This window comes from Choloepus didactylus, chromosome 17 (assembly GCF_015220235.1).
Source record: "Choloepus didactylus isolate mChoDid1 chromosome 17, mChoDid1.pri, whole genome shotgun sequence".
Classification (NCBI taxonomy): domain Eukaryota; kingdom Metazoa; phylum Chordata; class Mammalia; order Pilosa; family Megalonychidae; genus Choloepus; species Choloepus didactylus.
This window is the reverse complement of record NC_051323.1, coordinates 45,911,081-45,934,886: the sequence shown is the minus strand read 5'-3', so window position 1 is coordinate 45,934,886 and position 23,806 is coordinate 45,911,081. Positions and strand designations below refer to the sequence as shown.

Here is a 23,806-nt window from a genome sequence, read left to right as displayed (position 1 = left end):
TATCAGCAGAACTTCACAACTTAGCCCCCAATAAACGGGGAGGTGCTTTGGATGCAAAGGTAAGGACTTCTGCTTTCCCCCTGTTCTCTGGTTTGCAATTTTTAGCTGGTGGGTCCTACTCTGAGCAGCTTGTTTAAACGGTCGAGTCACAAGATATTGGTCTTGGTTCTTTATGTAGCACATCCAGTGTTAGCATCAAGGTAAGGAAAGTCCCTTGGCAATCAGGGGCCTCAGTTTCCCTGTTAGTAAAAGGAGGAGGGTTGGTCTGGGCAATCTCTGAGATGCCTTCCATCTAAGAGATTCTAGGAGTGTGAGAAACCATGGGTTACACAGCTGAGTTGGTCTGTGAGCCCATCAGACACACAACAATTTAATTTATTTGGCTGGCTGCAACAGATATCCTGGGCAGCTGGCTGCTAAAAGTACAGATTTTTTGAGCCCCACCCAAGCTTTGCTGGCTTCCCAGATGACTGGGAGTAGCCAGGTTTGGGAAGCACTGCTCTACACAACTTTAAAATAGGCTCCAGGGAGCAGCAGGTCATCTCAGAAACAGCTTCGCCTAGAGTGTGCGGTAAGTTGATGGTTCCCTTCAGAGGCACCACCTCCGATAGGTCTCTCTGCCTTTCTGGAATTCAGGCTTCCATAATTCCCCCTTAACCCTGACTCCCCAACTGAGGCTAGGTGATTGTTATGTGTCCATGGTCTCCACACCTGGGCCAAGCCTCCTCTGGGCTCAGGAGGATACTTCTTTAGCTGTGGGAGTACACTTAGGTGTTAAATACAGATCTCTGCTCTGTTGCCCTAGATTTAAAGGGCCTGCTTGCATCAGGGCCAGGCTAGTCCAGGTGGCACCTAAGAAAATGAGGCTCTAAGGGAGCCAATGCAGCCCCCCTGAGGGGGCAATCATAGCAAAGGCTCAGCTTTTGTGCAGTGCACAGCCTGCACAACCATACACAGTGCGCTTGGTTTTCCCACACTTCATCATCCTAGTTTATGCCAAGCTCATCAAAACACCAGTAGAGTAGTTCTAGGACTATAAAACTTGGCAACCTCAGATGATCCAGCCTCCCCACCGAGCCTTAAAATCCCAGAATATCAGACCTTAGAAATCACCTACTGCAATATTTCTATCACACAGGTAAATGAACTGAAGCCCAGAGAAGAGCAGTGACTTGCCTACAGCCTGTACAGCTAGGTGGTGGTAAAAACCCAGGTCCCTGACTCAGAAAAATTACGCTCATTTTTTTTTAACATCATGCTGCTCCCAGGCCTGTAGGCAAACACAAGGTATGGCTGTTGTGCTCTGTGTGTTTGTGTGTGCAAGTGGCTCGACACAAAGAAACACACTAAGGTTTAAACCAGTGAAACACCTTTTGCTGAAAATATACATCCTCAACAGGAAGAATTTATTATAAAATACTCCAATTCTTTTGCTAAAGGTTCAAATTAAAGGAGCGTAAAGCAACCTCTATTTTACATGGAAATTGCTAGCTTAAAAGTTAGATTTACCAAACAGTTAAATTAAGATGTAATTATTAGCATTACCCAAAAAATTAGCCACTCTTTAAAAGTACTCCCCACAGGACTCCCTTAAGCAGCATTTAACATTTAGAGTACATTTTAAATTGGATGTGATTGATGGAAATTCCATCTACATGCAGCTTTCTAGGAACACAACTTTTGTAGAAAAAGAAAGGATGCCGAAAATGCTTTGTTAAAACCATAAAGTGCCACATAACTCTAAGGTACAACCAGTGCCTACTTTCAAGGATCTTATAAACCAACAGGACAAAGCACAGTAGGTGTCAAATAAAACAAGATTAGAGTATGAGAATTTGGTTTATACAGTCAGCTGAGTTCACCCCAGATGCTCATTTCAGGACAGAGAGGTCAAGCCACCCCGGTGATTCACTCCGGAATCTCCAAACCAAAAGTGTCTGGAAAACACGGAGCCTGTCTCAGTCCCATCTCATTTCGTCTTGGGGAAGCTGAGGGCAAGAGAGTGCCATATCTGAACAGTATCAGAGCCAAGACTTGACCCTCCACTACCAGATTTCCAGGTCAGGGCATGTTCATGCACTTTGCAATTTGGATAGAACATTCTCACTCTGTCCTCTCATTCTGTCTCTGTTTCTCTCTCCCCTCTACCCCTGCCCCCCATATGCCCTCTCTCCCTTCTTCCACTCTCTCTCCTCCCTTTCCCCCCTTTCCCTGCACACCCCACTCCTCTCTCTTCCTGCTCCTCTCCTCTCTCTACTCCGCTTCCACCCCTCATTGTTTGGGTCCTTCGGATATTACTCCTCTTCCAGAATAGTCAACTCTGGGTTGTGCCCCAGAAATGATGTTGAACCGAAGTTTTTGTTAAATGTCACTTGCCTCTGCTGAGTCGGAATCCATGGATTTGATCAATGCCTCCTCTGATTCTAATTGCACCTCCACCCACCCTTTATGTCAGTGCTTCTGGCTGCACATTGGAATCCTCCCGTGAGCGTTAAACAAACTGCCAGTGCCTGGACTCACCCCCAGAGAGTGTGATTCACTTGTCTGGGCTGGGGGCAGCACTGGCATAGTTCAGCAGCTCTCTGGGTGAGTCTAATGTGCAACCAGTGCCATGCAATAAGAGTTCTAATTATTTTTGTGTACCTGCTGAACCTAATTTACCAGTTGATGTGGGCGAAATTGAGGGAGTCGTGCTTTCAAAGAGGTGAATAGGTTCATAAAAGCTGTCTACTTTCCCAATGTTCATAAGCTGCGCCACCTCTCCCCCGCAATCTTATCCAGTGCCTTTGCCTATTAAAAACTAGATGAATTTAAATGCCATTTTCTATAGCTCTTTTGGTTCTTGAAATAAAACAGATCTCCTGGCTATGAAAAATGTCCTCATCTCCAGATGACAGGCAGGGAAAGTAAGGAGAACTCAGACTTCTCTTGAGTCAAGAAGCCTAGATCTGGTCTACCAGCAATTGTGAATTTGACTCATTACAATCACCTGCGAAGTTTTTAAAACTCCCCATGCAGTGAAATCTGGTTGGTTTATACAGGTTAGTGTGAAGCCTCGATATATCCCAGAGTAATTTGGGCAGAGAATAAAAAGGTATTTGCAAAGCCCCCTTGAGGGACTGGGGGAAAATGTGGAAATATTAAACTTCCCCACCTGGGCAATTCTTGATATTCTGTCAAGTATTGGGGACTACCAATTTAATAGGCTGAGACTTCATAAGGGTCTTTCCCTTATGAAGCTTATTACTTCAAAGAAGAAGCTAAGCCTACTTATAATTATGCCTAAGAGTCACCCCCAGAGAACCTCTTTTGTTGCTCAGATGTGGTTTCTCTCTTTCTCTCTCAACCAACTCGGCAAGTAAACTCACTGCCCTCCCCGCTACTTGGGACATGACTCCCAGTGATGAGCCTGGTCCTGGCATTATGGGATTGAGAAAGTCTTCTTGACCAAAAGGGGGAAAAGAAATGAAACAAAATAAAGTTTCAGTGGCTGAGAGATTTCAAATCGAGTTGAGAGGTCATTCTAGAAATTATTCTTATGCATTATATACATATCTCTTTAGTTTTTAGTGTATTAGAATAGCTAGAAGGAAATACCTGAAACTGTTGAACTGTAATTCAGTAGCCTTTATTCTTGAAGGCGACTGTATAAGTATATAGGTTTTATAGTGTGACTGTGTGATTGTGAAAACCTTGTGAATGACACTCCCTTTATCCATGGACAGATGAGTAAGAAAAAAAGACAATAAATAAATAAATAATAGGGGGGGGATTAAGAGATGTGGGATGTTTTGGGTGTTCTTTTTATTTTTAGTTTTATTCTTATTTTATTTGTGGGGGGAGTAACGAAAATGTTCAAAAATTGACTGTGGTGATGAATGCACAAGTATATGATGATACCATGAACCATTTATTGTACACTTTGGATGATTAGTATGTGAACATATCTCAATAAAATTACATTAAAAAACAAACAAACAAAAACCAAAAAAAAAAACCCTCCATGTGCTAGCACTGTTCCCAGACCATTTAAATCTGAATCTCTGAGGGTGGGACCAATGCTTCAGGGTATTTTAAGTGCCCCGCCCCCACTGTTTTAAGGGCTCAGTGGCCCCTGACTGGCAGGACCTGGGAAGCAGCTAATCATATACAAGGTCTCCTCCAGATTTCTGGAGAGAAGAAACGTGAAGGAGCACAGGGCAGGTGCGCTGCGGGGAGGGCCAGGTGCTCGGGGACAGTCCCTCACTGTGCTGGCAGTTCTTGGTGCTCTGCGAGTGCATGTAGCATTTGGGGCTTCTCCTATGAAGTGGTGCTGCTCCCCCTCTTGTACATATGTCCTTCCATTTGTTCTCTGTCCCCTCCATGGCTAAAAGGCACTTTAGTCACCTGCTCGCGTGGCAGGCTTCTCTGGCTTACCCTGTGGCTCTCTACAGCAGGATGCAAGAATCTTTTCCTTTTGCTCTTTCAGAAATTCATGGATGCATTTCACAGGGGCTGCAGAAATTCCCTGTGAAGCCATCTGGGGACAGTGCCCATCAGAGCTGCCTCAGGGGGGTCTCTCCCAGGGGCTCGTTGCTGCCTTAATCAGAGGGAGTGCTAAATGATTAAAAGAAAAAAATTCCTGCTGTTCCTCTTGTCTCTGGGGCTATTTCTTGTCTCTCTGTACGGAATTCTTCAGTAATCTGGTGACCCAAAGGGCCGTGGCCCTAGGCTATATCCTGGGACCAGTAGCATCAGCATCACCCATGAGCTTATTAGAAATGCAAATCCTCAGGCCCCACCTCAGACCCGCTGAATCAGAAACTGTTGGGTGGGACCCGCCATGCGAGCTTTAGCCTGCCCTCCAGATGACTCAGACACGCTCAGGTGGGAGAACCACTGGCCTAGGGTTTGTTTTATATTCACTAGTATGGGTAATATCTGCATGTCTATTTTATTTTGTTTACCATGGGCTCAATTCACACCTTTAACCTATAACTAGAAGGGTTTGGCAAGATTATCAATTTGAATGATGATCTAGCTCTTCAATGTTCCAAGACTTCTCAGTGCTCCCCTCCCACTTTGAAGGCTCTCATTTGAGGGGGGGTCTTGGGGTGCCCAGGTTCTTCAGGCAGCCCCAGTGATGCTAGGCAGGGAAGAGAACAGGCCATAAACTCATTCACGCAGATGTCTCTAGGATATTTTTGAAAGGAGTCCATATATCCAAACCAAATGAGAACCTGTGGTTTCCTTATCTCCAAAAACTCAAGTCAGAGTCAAAAGATTTAGATGCTAGTTTGAAAGTTTCTGAAGAATAAGTAATTTCCTTGTGATCAAATACTTCCTCATCAATACTACATTGTCCATTTGTGATTTGTTATAAAATACCTGAAGAATGTCTAATGTAATGTAACATTTTGATGGCAATAACACAGCATGATGGTCTTCTTGTATCCTTGTTATGGAGGAATAAAAGACTAATTAAATTAGTCCATCTAGTTTAAACATAAACAGGTATGAAAATAGAAAACATACATGGAAGGTGCATATTAATTCAAGATTCTTTCTTGGCTATGGACTTCTGGAAAAGAAATGTATAGAATTGGTTGACAGTCATTAAAACATACACAGACCCACACACACAAAATGCTCATTTCAATGTGCCACCATGAAACGAATCTTATACATGGAAGCAATTACATGTTAAATGCATGTGCTGTAAGAAGGAATGCTGTCATGAAACGTGACAACTTGGATGAATCTTGAAGACATAATGCTGAGTGAAATAAGCCAGGCACAAAAAGAGAAATATTATATGCTACCACTAATGTGGACATTGCTGGGGGAGAATGCAGGTGTGTTGGGCTTCCCCACCTCAATGGTTGCTGATATGCTCACAGACATTGGGGTCTGGTGGTTTGATGGGCTGAGCCCTCAGTCACGGAACTTGCCTTTGGGAAGACTGTTACTGCAAAGGAGAGGCTAGGCCTGCTTATAATTGTGCCTAAGTGTCTCCTCCTGAATGCCTCTTTGTTGCTCAGATGTGGCCCTCTCTCTCTAGCTAAGCCAACTGAGCAGGTGAAATCACTGCCCTTCCCCCTACGTGGGATCTGACACCCAGGGGTGTAAATCCCCCTGGCAACGTGGAATATGACTCCCGGGGAGGAATCTGGACCCGGCATCGTGGAATGGAGAACATCTTCTTGACCAAAAAGGGGATGCGAAATGAAATGAAATAAAGCTTCAGTGGCTGAGGGATTTCAAGTGGAGTCGAGAGGTCACGCTGGTGGGCACTCTTATGCACATTGTAGATAACCCTTTTTAATTTCTAACGAATTGGAATAGCTAGCAGTAAGTACCTGAAACTATCAAACTACAACCCAGAACCCTTGAATCTTGAAGATGATTGTATAAAAAAGCAGCTTATGAAGGGTGACAATGTGACTGGGAAAGCCATATGGACCACACTCCCCTTTGTCCAGTGTATGGATGGATGAGTAGAAAAATGGGGGCAAAAAAAAAGCACACAGTGTTCTTTTTTACTTTAATTGTTCTTTTTCACTTTAGTTTTTATTCTTATTACTTTTGTGTGTGGTAATGAAAATGTTCAAAAATTAATTTTGGTGATGGATGCATAACTGTATGGTGGGACTGTGAACAATTGATTGTACGCTTTGTATGACTGCATGGTATGTGAATATATCTCAATAAAATTGAATTATTAAAAAAATAAATTCATGTGCTAACTGCATTATAGATCCTTTAGGGATTTTTAAATTGTTAAGAAAACCCATCCCAGGTTCTAAAGTGGCATTTTTAATCACATTGTATGTGAGGGGGAAATGGGAATATTTGGAGCTATAAGTGGATGAATTACAATGTGCTTAATATCACAGTGCTGTGATATTAATTATTTCATTCAACTGATAATGATTAATGATAGGCAGTGGGGGTGATGTGGGGAGAAATATGCCAAGAAACATGTAAGAGCTTCTTTTCCTGAAGTAGCTATAATCTAGCTGAGGAAACCATATGAATGCACACCAAGCACTCAGAAAAAGTGTCTAATTAAATGTTTAATGAGTGAACATCAAATTGAATAGTAGAGATTCCACATACTATAATAGTTCAAAGAAGAGGAGATTCCTGTGTTCTGCTCTGATAAGGAGAGGTTTAGTGGAAGATGTAGATCTTAGAGAACAGGAAGGATGGGAAGGATTTGGGGAAAGTAAGTGTCCTAGGAAGGAGGACTGATGAGATTAGAAGCTCAGAGGGAGGAACAGACTGTGGCTTCTGGGAGGGGCAGTCAGGAGACTGACCTGGTCAGGGCGGAGGGAGCAGGAGAGGAAGGACACAAAGCCCATGGACTGGAGGAGGTGACACCGGACAGCAGAGGGGACCGGGTTTGGATCAGCCACCCCAGCCTGCCCCATGGAGCTCGCAGTTGAAGGCTATTTCAGTGCTTTAGGCAGATGTTCATCCTAACATGTCCATAGAGTGGTTCTTTGTCTCAAAAGTAGCTCCTGGCATACAGCTGAGGATACAGTGGGTCCTCCCCGATTACTTTACTCCTTCCCCCCCTCAATTACAGTATAATTTACACACAGAAAAATAAGCCTTTTTTAGCATATAGTTTTACAAGTTTTGGCAAAGACATATATAGTAACCACTACCACAATCAAAATATGTCCTATCACTGCCCCCCGCCCAGATTCTGCCAGTACCTTTCCCCTTTCAAACCCTTCACCCACCACCAGCCCCTGGAACATCGCTGACCTCTTTTCAGTGCCTATAGTTTTGTCTTTTCCAGAATGTCATTTAAGTGGAATCATACCATATGTACCCTTTGGAGTCTGGCTTCTTTCATTTAGCAAGGTGCATTTGACATTCATCCATGTTGTTGGCTGTATGGGTAATTGGTTCTTTTTTGTTACTGGGTAGTAGTCTTCTATATTGCCATACTTCAGTTTGCTTGTTTATCTGTTCTCCAGTTCAGGAATATTTGGATTGTTTCCAGTTTTTGTGATTACAAATAAAGCTGCTATAAATATAGGTTTTTGTGTGAGCATATGTTTCCTGTCACTTGAATAAATATCTGGGAGTGGGATGTTGGATCATAAATGCTATATGTGTGTTTAATATTATAAGGAACTGCCAGAATCTTTCCAAAGTGGCTTAATCATTTTGCATTTTCACCAGCAGTGTATTAAAGTTCCAGTTACTTGGCATCCTCTCTAGCACTTGGTATTTTCACATTTTATTTTATTTTATTATTATTATTTTTAATATTAGTCATTCTAATATGCATGTAGTCTTATCTCATTGTGGTTTGAATTTTAATTTTTCTGAAGACTAATGATGTTGAGTATCTTTTCATATACTTAATTGCCATACATATATCTTCTTTGGTGAAGTGTCTTTCAAATCTTTTTCCCGTTTTTTTATTAAGTTTTTTTTCTTATTAAGAATTTTTAAATTTATTTTTTTTAATTAGAGAAATAGTAGGTTTGCATAAAAATCATGCAGAAAATAATAGAGTTCTCATATCCTCTCTTTCCAACTCCCCAAACACAGTTGTCCCTTTTATTAACATTTTGCATTAGTGTGGTACCTTTGTTCCAATTGCAATAAAATTACAATATTATTATAATTATACTATTAACTATAGTTCATAGTTTACGTTAGTGTTCACTGTGTTGTACAGTCCTATGTTGTTTTTTAAAATTTTATTCTAGTAACATTTATACAACCTAAAATTTCCCCTTTTAGCCACATTTGAATATATAGTTCAGTGGTCCTAATTACATTCACAGTGTTGTGCTACCATCACAACCATTCATTACCAAACATTTCCCATTACCCCAAACAGAAATTATGTACCAATTAAACATCAACTCTCGTTCCCTACCCCCACCGCGGCCCTGGTAACCTGTATTCTAGTTTCAAACTCTATAAATTTGCTTATTCTAATTGTATTATATCAATGAAATCATACACAACTTGTCCTTTTGTGTCTGGCTTATTTCACTCAAGATAATGTCTTTAAGGTCCATCCATGTTGTCACTTGTATCAGAACTTAATTCATTTTTCCTGCTGAATAATATTCCAATGTGTCTGTGTGCGTGTATGTTATATATATCACATTTTGTTCATCCATTCATCAGTTGATGTACACTTGGGTTGCTTCCATCTTTGGGCAATTGTGAACAGTGTCGCTAGGAACATTGGCATGCGAATATCTGTTTGCTTTCCTGCTTTCTATTCTGTTGGGTATGTACCTAAAATTGGGTTTGCTGGGTCATGTGGTAATTTTATACTTAACTCTCTGAGGAACCACCAAAGTGTCTTCCATGGGGGCTGCACCATTTTACATTCCCACCGACAATGAATGAGTGTTCCTATTTCTTCACATCCTCTCCAATACTTTTTTTTTTTTTTTTTTTGTAGTAGCCAATGGTATCCCATTGTGGTTTTGGTTTGCATTTCCCTGATGGCTAATGATGCTGAGCATCTTTTCATGTGTTATTGGCCATTTGTACAGCAGAGGCAGTAAGATCTCCCTTTCAGCAGGCCATTTGGACCAGGCTGCTAGCCAGAGAGGCCAGGGCAGGTCTAGAATAAAGGATGGGTGCGCCCCTGAACAATGCAATCTTTTTTCTCAAGCAGGTAGTTTGAAATAACAAATAATACAGTATTTTCATTTTAGTTCTCCTGCCTTTAAATATCATTATTTTAACTGCTCTTCTAATAGGCTTGATCTGGGCCAATGGTAACTGCTCTGCTTTGAGAACAAGGATAATATTTATTAATGAAACAGAGGCATTAATTTCAATATTTGAAGCCTTGGGATTGAGTAAAGCACTGATCTGGGGAAGAGAACAGGCTTTTTCTTCATGGCCAGGTGTTTTTGTCAGAGACAAGATGATTTGGATTAGGTTTAGGGAACTGTTGATCTGGAAACTTTCTTCCTTGCCTGGCTCAAGCTGGTATAAACTTTCTGTTGCAGGACGTTGCTGCCTATGTGATCATTATATTTGCTCCTACATCATACCTCACGTATCCTCCTGCCTTTCAAAATTCTGCATCAAATGACGGGAGTCAGTACAAATTAGCTGAAAGTAGGGCTGTGGCCTTCTCTCTGCTACTTCCTTATGTTTCCTGGCACGTGTTTTGGGGTGTGAGAGTGGGTTTCCATTTATGTTGCTTTGTCAGCAGTCTGGTTTCCAAAACAACTTTTGGAACTTCTCATCAAATCCAATATTCACTTTAAAAGAAAGTGGCCTCTCCCCCTTCCAATCTGTTAGCAATTTTCCATGTAGTTTTCATTTTTAGCATTTGAGAAGGAAACTTCATTTTTTAAAAAACCAATAAACCACCTGTTAGAGAAAAAGGAACAGTGTGAGTATTTGTTTTAGTTTCTATATGGTATGCAAAAGGGGTGAAATTTCCATTTCAGATTCCTTAAGGTATGTGGGTGATGGGGAAACGAAGGCTGGAGCTGGACAGAGCTTGGTACAAAATCAGGCTCTACCACTTCATAACTGTGTGAACTTGGGTGAGTCACTTAGATTTCCCTGGCCTCAGTTTCCTCATCTGTAGAATGGAGATGATATCTATTGTTTAGGGTCATTTGAGAACTAGAGATTGTTTCAGTCAAAAACTGTACAATAAACGGTACCTAGTATTTCTATTATTATATTTTTTATGGATTTTTATCTTTTGCTTTAGATATCCCAAGCACCCAATAGCCTTTAACTATAAAATTTCCAAAGTGTATCTCCTACCACCACTCTCCCTGCAGGTCCTACAACCCTTTCTGCCCCACAATTTTTTCACCTTCTTAGCACAACGTCTCCAAAGTGGATCTGAAACTCATCCATACCAAACTGATTATGCTTCGTAATACTGTAGCTCTCCCAGAAGAGCTATAGTTTAACAGGTTTAAAGCTTCAAGCCCAAGGGATGAAGCTTACTCAGAGGCACTAGATGCATCAGAGATCATTTTTTGGGTTTCGTTTTATTGTCAGGAACCAGTACTTTGCCAGTGCCCCCAAGTTCCCCACTCATAGGATCTTGAGCCGCCCAACTCACTTCTCAGGCTCTCGGATCCTGTGATGGTGATTCTGATGGAATCTGTGCTGACATAGTGATTATCCCTCTGCCTCTCTCCCTAGGCAGGATGGAAGGGTAACAAAGTGTAAGCACAGGATGGAGGACTTGGGAGGTACTTAGTAAATATTGGTTGAGTGAATGAACAGTTCTCACATGTAAAACATTTCCCTTCCAATGTTTTTACCTTAAGTCTCTCCCACTTGGTTTATCTTTTGTCTCTTGAATTGGGTATGTATGGCTGTATAACAGATTACCCTAAAAACAAACATTTACTGTCTCCCACTGTTTCTGTGGATCAGGAATTCAGGAACAGCATTCGCTGGGCAGTCCTGACTCGGGGTCTGTCCTGAGGTTGCAGTGAAGGTGTTGGCTGGAGCTGCAGCCACTGATGACTTGACTGGGGCTGACGGGTTTGATTCCAAGACGGTTCCCTCTCATGGCTGACAACAGTGCCAGTTTTGTCAGGAGGCCTCAGTTTCTCCCCACGTGTATTCTCCATAGGATGGCTTGAGTGTCCCCGTGGTACAACTGCTGGCTTTCCCTAGAGTGAACGATTCAAGACAGAGCAAGGTGGAAGCTGCAGTATCTTTTATGATGTATCAGGAAGTTACACTCCGTCGTTTCTGCAATCGTTGGTTGGTTGCACAAGCCATCATGTCAGCCCTCTGCGGGGTAGGAAGACTGCACAGGATGTGAATGCCAGGAAGCATGGGTCACTGGGGCTCATTTGGAAGTTAACTGCCACTGTCTGTCATTTAACCCTTTCTTATTTCCCCTAGAAGCTGTGAAGTTTCATTCTACCTCTCTCTCTCCTCTAGATAGATTTCAGTTCTCTCCTCTTAAGCATTCCATGACTTATTTGGGATAGCCAGCTTCCCAGCGCCTCAGAGATGGGTGGCTTGCTTTGGCAGTGGCAGATCCATTCCTAGAGGGGGATTCTTGAGACTCTTAAGACTGAACAGTAGACCTCAACCCAACCTAGCCTTTGCCACCTATTCTCAGTTATTGCTTAAGTCAAGACCTATAAAAAGGGCAGGTGGGTGACTGCACTGTTTGCAGGCCCAGATTTCAGGGGTAAGTGCCACCACCTATAAGTAGACACCATTCTTGGGCTTCCCTGAGATCCCTGAGGCATAGGACGGAAGTTGTGCTTTTAAGAGAGAGGTTGGGTAATGTTGAACCGTTCCTACTTCTTCCCCAGAGCCCTGGTGACCAAGAGCATATGTCTGCAAGATATCTGGCTTAGGTTCAAGGAATGGTCCTCTGGGGAATTTGACCTCCATTTTTACTTTATTAGCTCCAGTGGATTTCCCTTAAGCTTCTGTGGCCTCAGAATATTTTCTTAGATTCATTAAAGTGGGGGAAGAAAGGTTTTCTTCCCCCCTTTCCTCTTGGAGGTTTTCATTTTCTCTGTTTTGGAAGTATATAGATATGCAAAACAAAATTTAGCCGATGCGTCTGTTGGTCTGCAGAGCTGTTGGAAATAGATTTTTCTCCTCACACTGTAATTGTTCTTTCCTGGACATTCTCCTTCTATGGAAGACACTTCTGAGGGATATGGCAGTTGCTGAGGCCCTAGGAAGCAACTGGGAATTTTGCAGGCTTACTGGACTGCAGTGTCCCCTGGCTGGGGAGAAATTCCAGAAGCAAGGGGGTGAGCACTGTGCGTGCATATATGTGTGTGAAGACAGAGTCTGTGAACCTTGAAGAGGCATGGGTTGGACCATGGGATGCTGTCACTTAGTAAAAGTGTTATTGCTTATTGCTTTTGACCTTTTCATCCCTCTCTCCATTTGCAGAGTTTTAGTCACAGTCTTAGTGGAACACAAAACTTGTTAAGGAAAAGTTTGATTCAAGCAAGTTTTTTAAGCCACAACAAAAGACAAGGGCTACAACAACTATGCCCATTGTAGGTGTCTCCATAGGAAGATCTGGGGCTGGCTCACCTCTGCTGAGCAGCCAGCAGTGATCCCTCCTGCCAGTGCCCTGCCCGGGAAACTGATGGGCCCGGGCTGCTGGGAGGGAGGGCGGCAGGAGGGAGAGTTTACTCCTTGGTCAGTGTGGACTGTAGAGCTAAAGAACAGGGAGAGTAGACTGTGTTACCTAACACAAATCCATCTGCCATCTGGGAAGCTGTGGGGCTCATTTAGGCAATTACCAGGCTGTACTTTGTGACTGAATAATCATCTTTACTTCATTTTATCTTGTTTATTTCTCTTTCTCCATCTCCTTTGACTCAACCTTCTTTCAGTGCCTTTTATTTTCTCCTTTTTATCCTGAAGTGTTCCTTCTTTCCCAAATATTCTAATAAAGAAAAACATAAAACAAGTGTCTTAAATTGTAGAATACAGGGGACCTAGAGATAGACAGCAACTAGTGAAGGGACAACGATAATCTAATAAGAACAGATAGGATATTGAGGGTAATCTTAATGATATGGGAATGCTCAGGAATGACTATGGTTTGTTAATTTTTTTAGGGTGTGGTAGGAGCATATTGGGAGCAATGTAGTTATTTTAGGATATTTGTTTTTATTATTCCCTTGTTTTGTTTTGTTTGAAATTGTGTTTTTTTTAAATTTTTTGATAAATAAAATTTTTTTAAAAATTAAATATTAGCAAGAGCTCAAAACTGCCTTAGCAAAGAAGGATCTCGGGGAAACAAGAAGTTCGTTCATTGTGGTATTTTGGGTACTTATCCCTGCACTTAATTTTGGGATGTCACATGGAGCCTGAGATGAGGTGGCTAGAGGCCACTTGGACACTAGAGGGTCTGCATTTTAGCTCCCTCTGCTTTAACCTGCCCTGCTGCTGTCTCAATGACTGTGCAGTGGCTGACATAAACAGGACTGGATGTACTTGGGTTTTCCAAGGAATAACGTCATAACCATATTGGCTGGCATGCCTGTGGCATAGGCATCTGGGGTTTTTGAGGGGTGAGGGGAGGATGTCAAACGTCACTAGACAATGACCACCTTCCCCACAACCACCAGCTAGCACCTGCGAACAGACAGAAAGGCACCCTGCTGTGACGTCAGCACTGCTCTCCTCCAGGGATTTTTAAATATAGCGTTTTAGAAGCATGAACAATGGCTGGAACCCGGCCTCATGGGACAGGAGCTCCGGAGTGCTGAGGTGCCCAAGAATTCAGCAATAGCTCAGCTTCCTGTGATTCATCCTAGACCATCACTGGCACCAGCAGGAACTCAGGCCCCACCCTTGGCTCGTGCCCATACTTGGGTTTCCCAGGCTGGAAATGCTCTTTGAGCTCTTAGCAGGGCTTTTGCTCTTGGTTTCCTCGTGCTAAGTAGTAACTTTTTCTGGGTACCAGAGGCATGTGGTAAAGTTACCACTGAAGCTCCCGTTATGTAATCTTGATTGGATGGAAGAATGAATGAATGAATGAATGAATGAATACAGACACACAGGCAGGGGGCAGGCAGGCTTCCTGTTTAAGTGAAATCACTGTTCTTTGGACCCTCCACGGTGTGCTTTGTTTGCATCAGCCAGTGTGGGGTGGTGAGAATGGGAACCAGCCTTGCCCAGCCTCCTCGGAGCTCTCTCCCTCAGAGATCTTCCCACCATCAGGCAAGCACCAAGTTTGTGCTAGTGCTGCTGCCCCCACCACCACCAGTGCCCGGCCTTTTCATGTTTTTTTCTATAAAGCACAGACCATCTTGTTTTGTTCTGATAACTGGACAGAGCATGAGCTATGCCATGAACACGGAAAAGATCTTTCAGGGAGTGAAGAGAAAGAAGGACCCAATTTATATTAAATATGAGATGCTAATCTCCAAGTGTCACCAACACGCTCGGATTAGATTACACACAGAATAAAACATGCAGACAATTGCAGACCCCTTCTCTCAGACATTTCTGATCTACATTGATAGAGATAGCATAGAATAATCTCGACGGATTAATTGCTGTTTCCGCTTTCCTGTTTTGAACAGAAATTTTCTTTAGTGTATTGTGTGAGTACAACATGTGGAACATATCCTTTGGCGTCACATAAATATTTACCTAATATTTGAAACTCACTGTCATGAAGCATTTATTTAACTTGAAAATATTATCGTTTTTTACCTCCTGAAAAATGTAAGACGTTGCTCCTTTGATTTTCAGCACCTAGCTTTGTTTGTTTTGTTTCCCTTCCACTGATCTTGCATTTTTCACCAATAAATCCATAATGACATTATTTGAGAATTATTCAAAGGAAGAATTACATATGCTGTTGGTGGGAAAGGCCCAATCCTAGCTAATCACTACACTGTTGGGGGATATTGAGGTAATTCCTTGCTTCATTAGTAGAGACCTGTCTATTAACGACAGAATTCAGAATTTCTGAGAACAATGATTAAGGGGGTGGCCTTGGTCCAGCCCTCTCTGGTCAAGAGTAGTTTAATCTGCCCTGAACAGTGCCTGAGTTTTATTATATGCCCTTTAAGATATTCTCAGTGCATGTTTTTGTTTATATGTGTTTGAATATACTTACCCCTTCCTCTTTCTCATTTTAAACAAATAGGTACACACTGTAAACTTGTTTCTTAGTTTTCTTTTTCCATTTATTGTTTCTTGGTGGATGTAGCATGCCCGCTGGTTTTAACAGCTGCATTGCATTACATTGTATGGGTGTGCCATGAATTAACCAGTCTTCTGAAGCTTTCTTTTGTAAGCCTGTAGGTAGTAGCAGGGGCAATTTGTGGGGAGGTGGGTGGGTAGCAGCCAGGAGGCGACTTCTATATGCATAGTTGGGTCAAATGGGACCCAGGCTATACTGTCATGTTGGGAGGCCTGGATGGATTGGCCAGGGTGGGAATTCTGGAACTGAGTTTTGCCATTAGTTGTGAGACTTTCAGCAAATTATTTATTTAACCTCTTCAAGCCTCGGTTTCTTCATCTGTAAATTGAGAAGAATTATACTTCACTGCATTAGAGGATCTATATAAGGCATTTACACGCCTCGTGTACATGTAACAATACTTCATATTTATGTCACAATACCTCATGTATGTACATTTGTGTAATGATAATTCATGCATATATAATTGCAGCTCATGTTTATGTAATCACACCTCATTTGTATGTTAATACTATCTCATGCATATGAAAGAATACCTAATATTTATGCCACAGTGCCCCATGTGTATGTAATACATCATGGATGGAAGGTGTTTAACTCAGTGCTGGCACATGGCGGATGCCCTGTAAATGGCAGCTGTTATTTTTTGGCTTCTGATTTTCCACAGGGTTTGATAGATATTTAGGTGAAGCTACCCGGATGGCTGAAATGTTTTCTTTGGCATTTCCACATGAAGTTACCTGCCTTGAGGGCTAGATACAATGTTCGTGTGGGCTTCAACTGAAGACCCTTCGAAAGAGGCTCCCACACCTTTTCTCACACAGCCACGTTGCCTACTGCTTTTGTTCTAGCATGAAGTCAGTGCTCCTTGCCCCATCTGATCATCCCGATAGTTTCCAAGCCTGCAAGTCCCTTCTGCTTTCCTAAGCCCCAGATGGACAGAGTGAGGGAGACAGTGCCACCCCCTCCTCACTCTCCATGGTGGGTGTGGACATCTGGAAGCAGCTGGATCTGCAAGGCAGGGGCGAGTCAGGGTAGGTTTTGGCAGATGGGGCTCGAGGCCACCTCACTCTCTCACTAGCGGTGTGTCAAGTGCCGTATTGACTCCAGGGGAGAAACAAAGCTGGGGTTTCCCTAAGTCAGTTCCCCATTACAGCCCTCCAGTTCCTTTAGGACAGTTGGTTTGGGCTCATCACCATTTTTGCTGAGAATAGTTTTCCAGGATCCAAACATCTAGGAAATTTAAGGGATTTGTAAATCAAATTACATTAAGGGGCTAGCTTGTTGCTGAGGTGTATTCTGTGGCAAATTCTTCTGTGCAAAAGTGAAGAATGCCTTTTACAAAGAGTGTTCTTATCCCAGCTTAACATGCCCAGGATTGGAGTTTCGAGTTTGGATTTTTGTAGATTAAGCTTGTGGCAGATAAGGCCACTGAATAAATTTGTTTTCTATTTACATCTTTTATTTTTTGCTTATGAAAAACAGAACATTCTAGATACAGTGAAAAGTATGAAGCAGAAATAAAAATCACCTATAATTACACAGTTGAGTGATGATCACCATGGATCTGTGGGATGTGTGTGCACGTGTGTGTAGCTGTCTCTATGTGAGAACAGAACTAAGATCTTCCTGGGAGAATTTGGTCAGCTGGGTCTAGGGGTGATGGCCTTCAATACCCTGAAGGTGGTCAGTATCAGAGACTTCTTGAAACAATGAACACCTGTTCAAAGGGAAAGCCAGGCAGGCTGGGGGCCAGCAGCAGGGCCCAGCAAGCTGACGCCCTGGGACACAGTGGTCCGTGCAGGGAGGTAGCCTGGGAGAGTGGGGGCGGCCTCCAGTCAGCAGCCCCCTTTGCTTGGAGGCTGCTTCTCTCCAAGTGCACACGCTGGGCGTTTGCTCCCCACCCTTGCCTTTTCCTCCTCCACTTTTACTTTCCTCCTGCCCCTACCTTCTCTGCAATAAAAAGATGCCCCTGAATTAAACAGCCGTTTGAGTCAAACTGTGACCTCCACTGCAGGGAACCCTATTTTCAAAGCAATCCAGGAGGGCTCAGTGCTTCTTCCCCCAAGGGCTGACACTGTGAGGGTGAGGGATCAGTTGTTTGGGGACTACAGAGCCTTCCCTGTGTGTTTTAAGCTGGGTCTCAACGGCGACCTTCCAGTGCCCATGTGGAGGGGTCAGGAGGCTGGTGGGAGACCCTGAGTGGCCTCTTCCGTCCTCAGGGGGCCATGGGCAGCTTGACCTTCCATAATGAGAGCCACTCAGACTGCGGGAGCTTGCGTGGGGGTGCGGGTTGCCCCTCAGAGCAGTCTCCAGATATCTGGATGTTGGCTTCTTCCTGCTCTGGATGAAGTCTGGGCTCCACCAATTAGCAGCTGTGTTAACAGGAGCAGGTTATTTAAACTCTTTGTTCCTCAGCTTCCACACCTGTAAAAATGGGGGTAATAGCAGCACACTCCACCCAGGGCTGTTGGGGGGATGCAGTGAGTTACTACTCGTAACACCATCAGCATAGCATCCGCCACAGGATCAGCCCTGTAGAAACATGAGCCACACTGCTGCCTTCCTTAGTTTTATGGTCACCTGTGAGTCCTCTTACCAGAACTCTTAGGTTTGGGGTAATCTCCGAGGTGGAAGGAGGGAGGGAATGAGGACAGGCCTCTTGTCTCTAATGGGATCCTAAAGCCCGTTCATGGTGGTGAATCTTGGGCTTTTGGGAAACTGTCTGTTTTCACACTGTTATACTTCCTTCATCTTTTGACCTTTGGAACAAGGTTCCTAGTTGTCCTAATGTGGTTAAGAGGGAGAAGGAAGAAAAGGAGCATTTATTAAGCACTTACGTCTTTGAGCCAGGGAGCTTCACTAAATCCTCCCAGCTCCCTTGTGGGGTGGGCTCTGTGATCCCCATTTTACAGAGGGAGATGTCCTCCGAGGCTCAGTAAGTATCATCTGTCCAAGCTCACGCTACTCAAGATTTCAACCTCGAGCCTTTCGACCCCCCTTCACCCTTGAAATGTGCAGATGGTGTGGACAGGAAAAGAGTGGTCAGACTTGCTGCAGAATTTGGGCTTGGGTGGACACAAGGACACAACTGGTGCACGAGCATGTGGGGACCTGGGTACCCCTTATCTGCCCCCCGTTCGGTGCTCACTCTCAAGCTGAGCAAAGGCTCCTGCAGACACCCCAAACCTCTGCACCGGGGAAGGCCCCTCCCACCTGGCCCCACCCAGTCACCCGAAGAAGGTCCGATTTAAGGTGCACTAACCAAGACCCTGTTTCCTTCTCTGCCCTTGTTCTCCTCCAGCCCCTAAAGACAATGAAGAGCGCGTGTTCAGGGAGCGCCTGCGGCCAAGGAAGCGGCAGGGGGCTGTCAGGCGCAGGGTGCACCAGGTCAACGGCCACAAGTTCATGGCCACCTACCTTCGGCAGCCCACCTACTGCTCCCACTGCAGGGACTTCATCTGGTAAGCCCCTCTCTCCTGGGAACCTCTCCTTACGACTTCTCTCTGTGGGGAGGAGGGGGGTTTGGAGTGAGGGAAGTTGTGAACTTCATTTGGAGAGCACTGAGGTACTTAATTTCTTTTTTATTTAATTACAGAGAATACTTTTCTGGAAGGTTAAGTACCTGTTAGTTGCATAGGAAATATGAGATTATGTTATTTTAGGTTGTTATATATTATATTATATTATATTATATTATATTATATTATATTATATTTAAGGAGTTAAAATTTTATGGCCGATAGTGGTATTGTGTTTTTGTTTTTTTTAAAGGGAATCCTCATCTTTTAGAAAGTCCTGCAAATATATTTACACATGGAATGATATGATGTCAGGAAATTGTTTTAAAAAAACAATCTGGACGATGGAGAGAAGAAGCTTGGGTAGAGATGAAACAGGATTAGTCATGTGTTGATAATTGTGATAATTCCTGTAGCTGGGTGATGCATACATACGGGTCCATTACATTAGTCTCTCTATTTCTGTATATATTTGAATTCTTCTGCAATAGTAGTTGAAAAATACTTGATTAACAATATCTGTGATACAAAGCAGTTCTGAGTAAGTATAGTGCGAGTGGTGCCGTTAGGATGCTGAGATTTCAAAGGAGCAAGCTAGCAGCATTGTCTGGGATGCCTGGGGAAGGCTGCCTGGGGGAGGTGGCATTCCTCTTTACTTGATGACTAGGATTTTGATCAGAGACAGGTAGGTGGCAGGCCATTTGGCAGATGGAGGAGGTTAAGCAGCACTGGCCTTGGGGATTGGAGGGGAACTGATTTTTACTGAATACCCACCATGTCCTGGGTTCTCTGTTAGATTCTGGAAACGTCTAATTAATCTTTCTAATATCCTATGAAAACAATGTATTATTAATCCCACTCCACTAACAACCAAACCGAAGCTCAGCAATGAAAACAGACTTGGCTAAGGCCCACCAGTTAGCAATGTCAGAGGCACGATCCAATGCCAGGGTAGCCTGTCTTCAACGCTCATGCTTTTCCTGACATCCCACCTGCCTTTCTGGCAAGCTCTCTGAGCTCTTTGAAGCTGGTGTTGAGGTTGCTAAAAGCACTTGAGTGTGGCAGGGGAGAGCGAGTGAGGCCAAGGTGCCATGTGAACACAGCCAGGTAACATTGGAATTGGGCTCTGAGGATCCCTGGAATCCTGGTGTGTCCAGCAATGCCTTTCTTATCCTCATGGTGCACCAGAACTAGTCACTGAGGCTGGCACAGAAGTCTGAGATGACATGGCTCAGAGCGAACGCCACCCTACTAAGGCAGAATCCATGCCCCACTCCCCACCCACACACACTGCTCCTTCCCAGGGCTGACACAGCTCTCTGTCCTCCATTTTCTGTATTTTGGTTATGAATTAAGCAGTTGGGGGATGAGGTGCAGGTGGCATGGCTTTGGAAGCTTAGTCCTATGGATTCAGGTCTCCTCTCAGCCTGTGGTAAAAGCCATGAGCTTTAGGTTTCCTGGGGTGTGTAGCCCAAGTGACTTCTGGGAATGGCAGAGGCTCCCTGACCAGTTATTTCAGTGTTCTGAGGACACGGCTAAGGCCAAATTGATTGGATGGTTCACTGTCCATGCTGACCTCCAACCCTGTCCCAGGAGGACCCTTACTCCTGGCCATGGAAGAAACCTCTGATGTTGGCCTTAACCCAAACTACAGAGTGACCCAGAACCCCTGGCTGTCTCTGGAACGCCCAGGGAACAGGCCTGCCAGCTGCAGCCCTGTCCACTATTAGGGAACCTGCAGAGTATGCCCTGGTGCTGGGAGACAAGGAAGGACCATTTTATCCAGGAGGAAGGGTGCGTTCAACTGATTGAGGCCCACCTAGAACAGGCAGGGTAGCTTGCGGCATTCCAGAGTGCTGGCTATTTGTATAGGGACGCTGAGCAGACCCTGCCCCGGTGCTCGGCTGCCCCCGTGGCCTTCTGAAAGGAGGCATTTCCAGGTAGTAGGCAAGCGAGTGTGACGTCTTATTGACTGGATGGTGGGTGGTAGCCAGAATTGGGTGGCTTTGTGTGTTTGTGTGTTAGTAAAATTTTGTCCTCCTAAAGGGTTATATTCTTCTTTTCAGGGGTGTCATAGGAAAGCAGGGATACCAATGTCAAGGTAAGAGGTATTGTATGAACTAAGTCCTTGGGGGTTTCTGGATAGACCCAGGTCACTAAGGGGGCTTGTAGGAGGCGTGCGTGGGTTTGGTTACCCTTAGAGGCTCCATTCTGTCTGCGGACTTTTGCTCCCCCTCTGTGAAGTGGGTTCCTGCTGTTTTTTGTCCTGCCAGCGTTACTCCCACATGCATGTATGTCTCCCTCGCCGGTACCACCTATCTCTGAGAGTCCCAGTGGTCTCAGAAAGCCCCAAACCACCCAGCCCTTTTTGCACAATTGTGGCAGGTAGTGCTTTCATCTTTCCTGGGAAAACAGAATACTTCAATTAGAGCTCCTCGGAAGTCCCCCTCTGAAGTGCGCTGGCTTCCGTGCACTCTGCCGGCTCACTTATCTCCTGCTCCCCGAAGAGGTGAAGAAGCTCCTTTGCCTCCTAGTTTTATTCAACATCACTGAACGGTTTTTGCTGATCCTCTGTTTTGTCTCTACTGTGGAATCATTAGCTTTTTACAATTTAAAGCACACTTGAAGGGACTGAAGATTATATTTTTCAGTTAATTGGCTATAAATGCAAGGTTAAGTTGTACAGCATTGGGGGTGGAAATGGGATGTGGTGGTGTTGAGGCTTCTCTGTGGTTAGAGCCGGGAGGCTGTTCCTTCTCCCCGCCCAGCACCGTTTAACTCGTTTAACTCGGGTCCCACCCTTGGGGGAAGTTGGATAGATTCCGTTGGAAGATGCTGTGTCCTTGGGGTAGCGTGTGTGCCGTTACCTCTTCTGCCACCTCCTGCCCACACTGCCCCATGACAAGAAAGAGCTCCAGACCACTTCCTGTGGTATTAAATTAGCTGGGGATTTTAAAGTTTGGTTGTAAGGGCACAACTGGATTAAAAAAAAAAAAAAAGAAGCCTTTTGTGCCATAAAACATCCATTCACCTGCAGCACCTCCCCATCCTGTCAGCCCCCCTCGCAAGATCCCAAGTGGAGCAGGAGGGAGCTGTAAAGTCTGTGGCAAATGGTCCTTTGTGGGAAGGGTGGGGGGTGGGGGTGGGGATGTTCCCTGACCTTGGCATATCAGAAGCAAGAAAATGGATCGGAACTCCCGGAATTAGAGGAAACTGTCAACGCCCTTGGAATATGAATGTTTCATTCTTCTTTAGAGCCTTTAGGAAACCGTAATGGCTCTGATGGCAAAGTGCTTCAAAATAACTGCATAAAAGGTTTTAAGGAGGGCATTTAATTAAGACCCAGTGGCAGAGGGGACCTTGCTCCCCTCATCCCACACCGAGACCTGCTGAAATCTTGGGATGGGAACTTTCCGCCGGCACTTGTCACTCAGCCTTCCCGTGTTTTGCTGTTTGCAGTTTGCACTTGTGTGGTCCACAAGCGATGCCACGAGCTCATAATTACGAAGTGTGCTGGATTAAAGAAACAGGAAACTCCCGACGAGGTAAATATTTATGGAATCGAAATTCTGGGCTTGCATTACTGCCATCCCCTCCCTCTAATGCCTCTCCGTGGTCCCCAGGGAAAACTTTCTCTCTCCCTCTCTCTCTCTCTCTCTCTCTCTGAGATTCCCATCTCCGTTTTCATTATGTTGATCAAAAACTGAGGGAGGTACCCGCAGTCTTCCCGCCTGAGGCACAATCTACAGAATTACAGCCACTCCAACTTGGCTTCTGTCTGTGGATATTATGCTAAGAGGGGTGTGATCCCAGAGCTGAAGCCCAGAAGAAAAATGGAAATTATTTTATTTCATTTTCTGATCTGTGCACTCTAAGTGGCTGTGTGAATGGCTCCATGTACCCTGTAAATAGTGACAGATACACAGCACAAACTCCAGAGGCTTCGCTTTCTGAGGGGAGTTGGTGTGGAATGGAGTGAAATTAGCAACTCCAAGAAATACTTAAGTAGAAACAACCACAATAATAATAATTCTCGGTATTCATTGGGCACTTACCATGTGCTAATTTAAGCACTTTATCATATATTATTTAGTTCCGTAACAGTCTTAATGAGATAGGTATCATCATCTTCATTTTACAACAGAGAAAACGAAAGCACCCAGAGGTCAAATTAGCTTGCCCCAAATCACACAGCTAGTCTGTGAAAGAGCCGCTTCACACCCAGATAGTCTAGTCTAGGGTCCGTGCCCTTGACCACTGTACCACGTTGTCTCTTAGTCCTAGAAATTAGTATCAGGCTGACTCTTAGGGAAGTGGGTTGGGGTAAAGAAGCAAGAAAATTCAACAGTGACTCTAATTTGTCTCAATTTAGATTGGGAGAATGGTAGTAACCGTGGGTAGATTAAAAACCTGCTTGAGGAAGATGAGGTGTGTACTTGAGTGTAGATGCGTCTTGTTCAGAACAGTTGATTTCAAAGACATGCTTAAATTCTAAGTGAAATAAAGACCATATAATACTAGGCCATCAGAAGTGGGGGTCAGAGCTGCATTACCCCCTGAGAGAGAGGCCGTAGATGAGTTTATAATCGGGTAGGTTTATAATTTGTTTTCT

The 23,806-nt window shown here is 44.1% G+C and overlaps 1 protein-coding gene across 5 annotated transcripts in view; it reads left to right on the top strand.

Annotated features, from left to right (window-relative positions):
- Window positions 1–23,806, top strand: part of PRKCE (protein kinase C epsilon) — a 517,101-nt gene that overhangs the window by 294,047 nt on the left and 199,248 nt on the right. For all 5 annotated transcript variants that reach the window (XM_037807299.1, XM_037807298.1, XM_037807301.1 and 2 more), the window contains 3 exons: window positions 18,978–19,137; window positions 21,261–21,295; window positions 22,654–22,739. In XM_037807299.1, coding sequence (XP_037663227.1) covers window positions 18,978–19,137; window positions 21,261–21,295; window positions 22,654–22,739 — 281 coding nt within the window. The remainder of the gene's footprint in view (window positions 1–18,977; window positions 19,138–21,260; window positions 21,296–22,653; window positions 22,740–23,806) is intronic.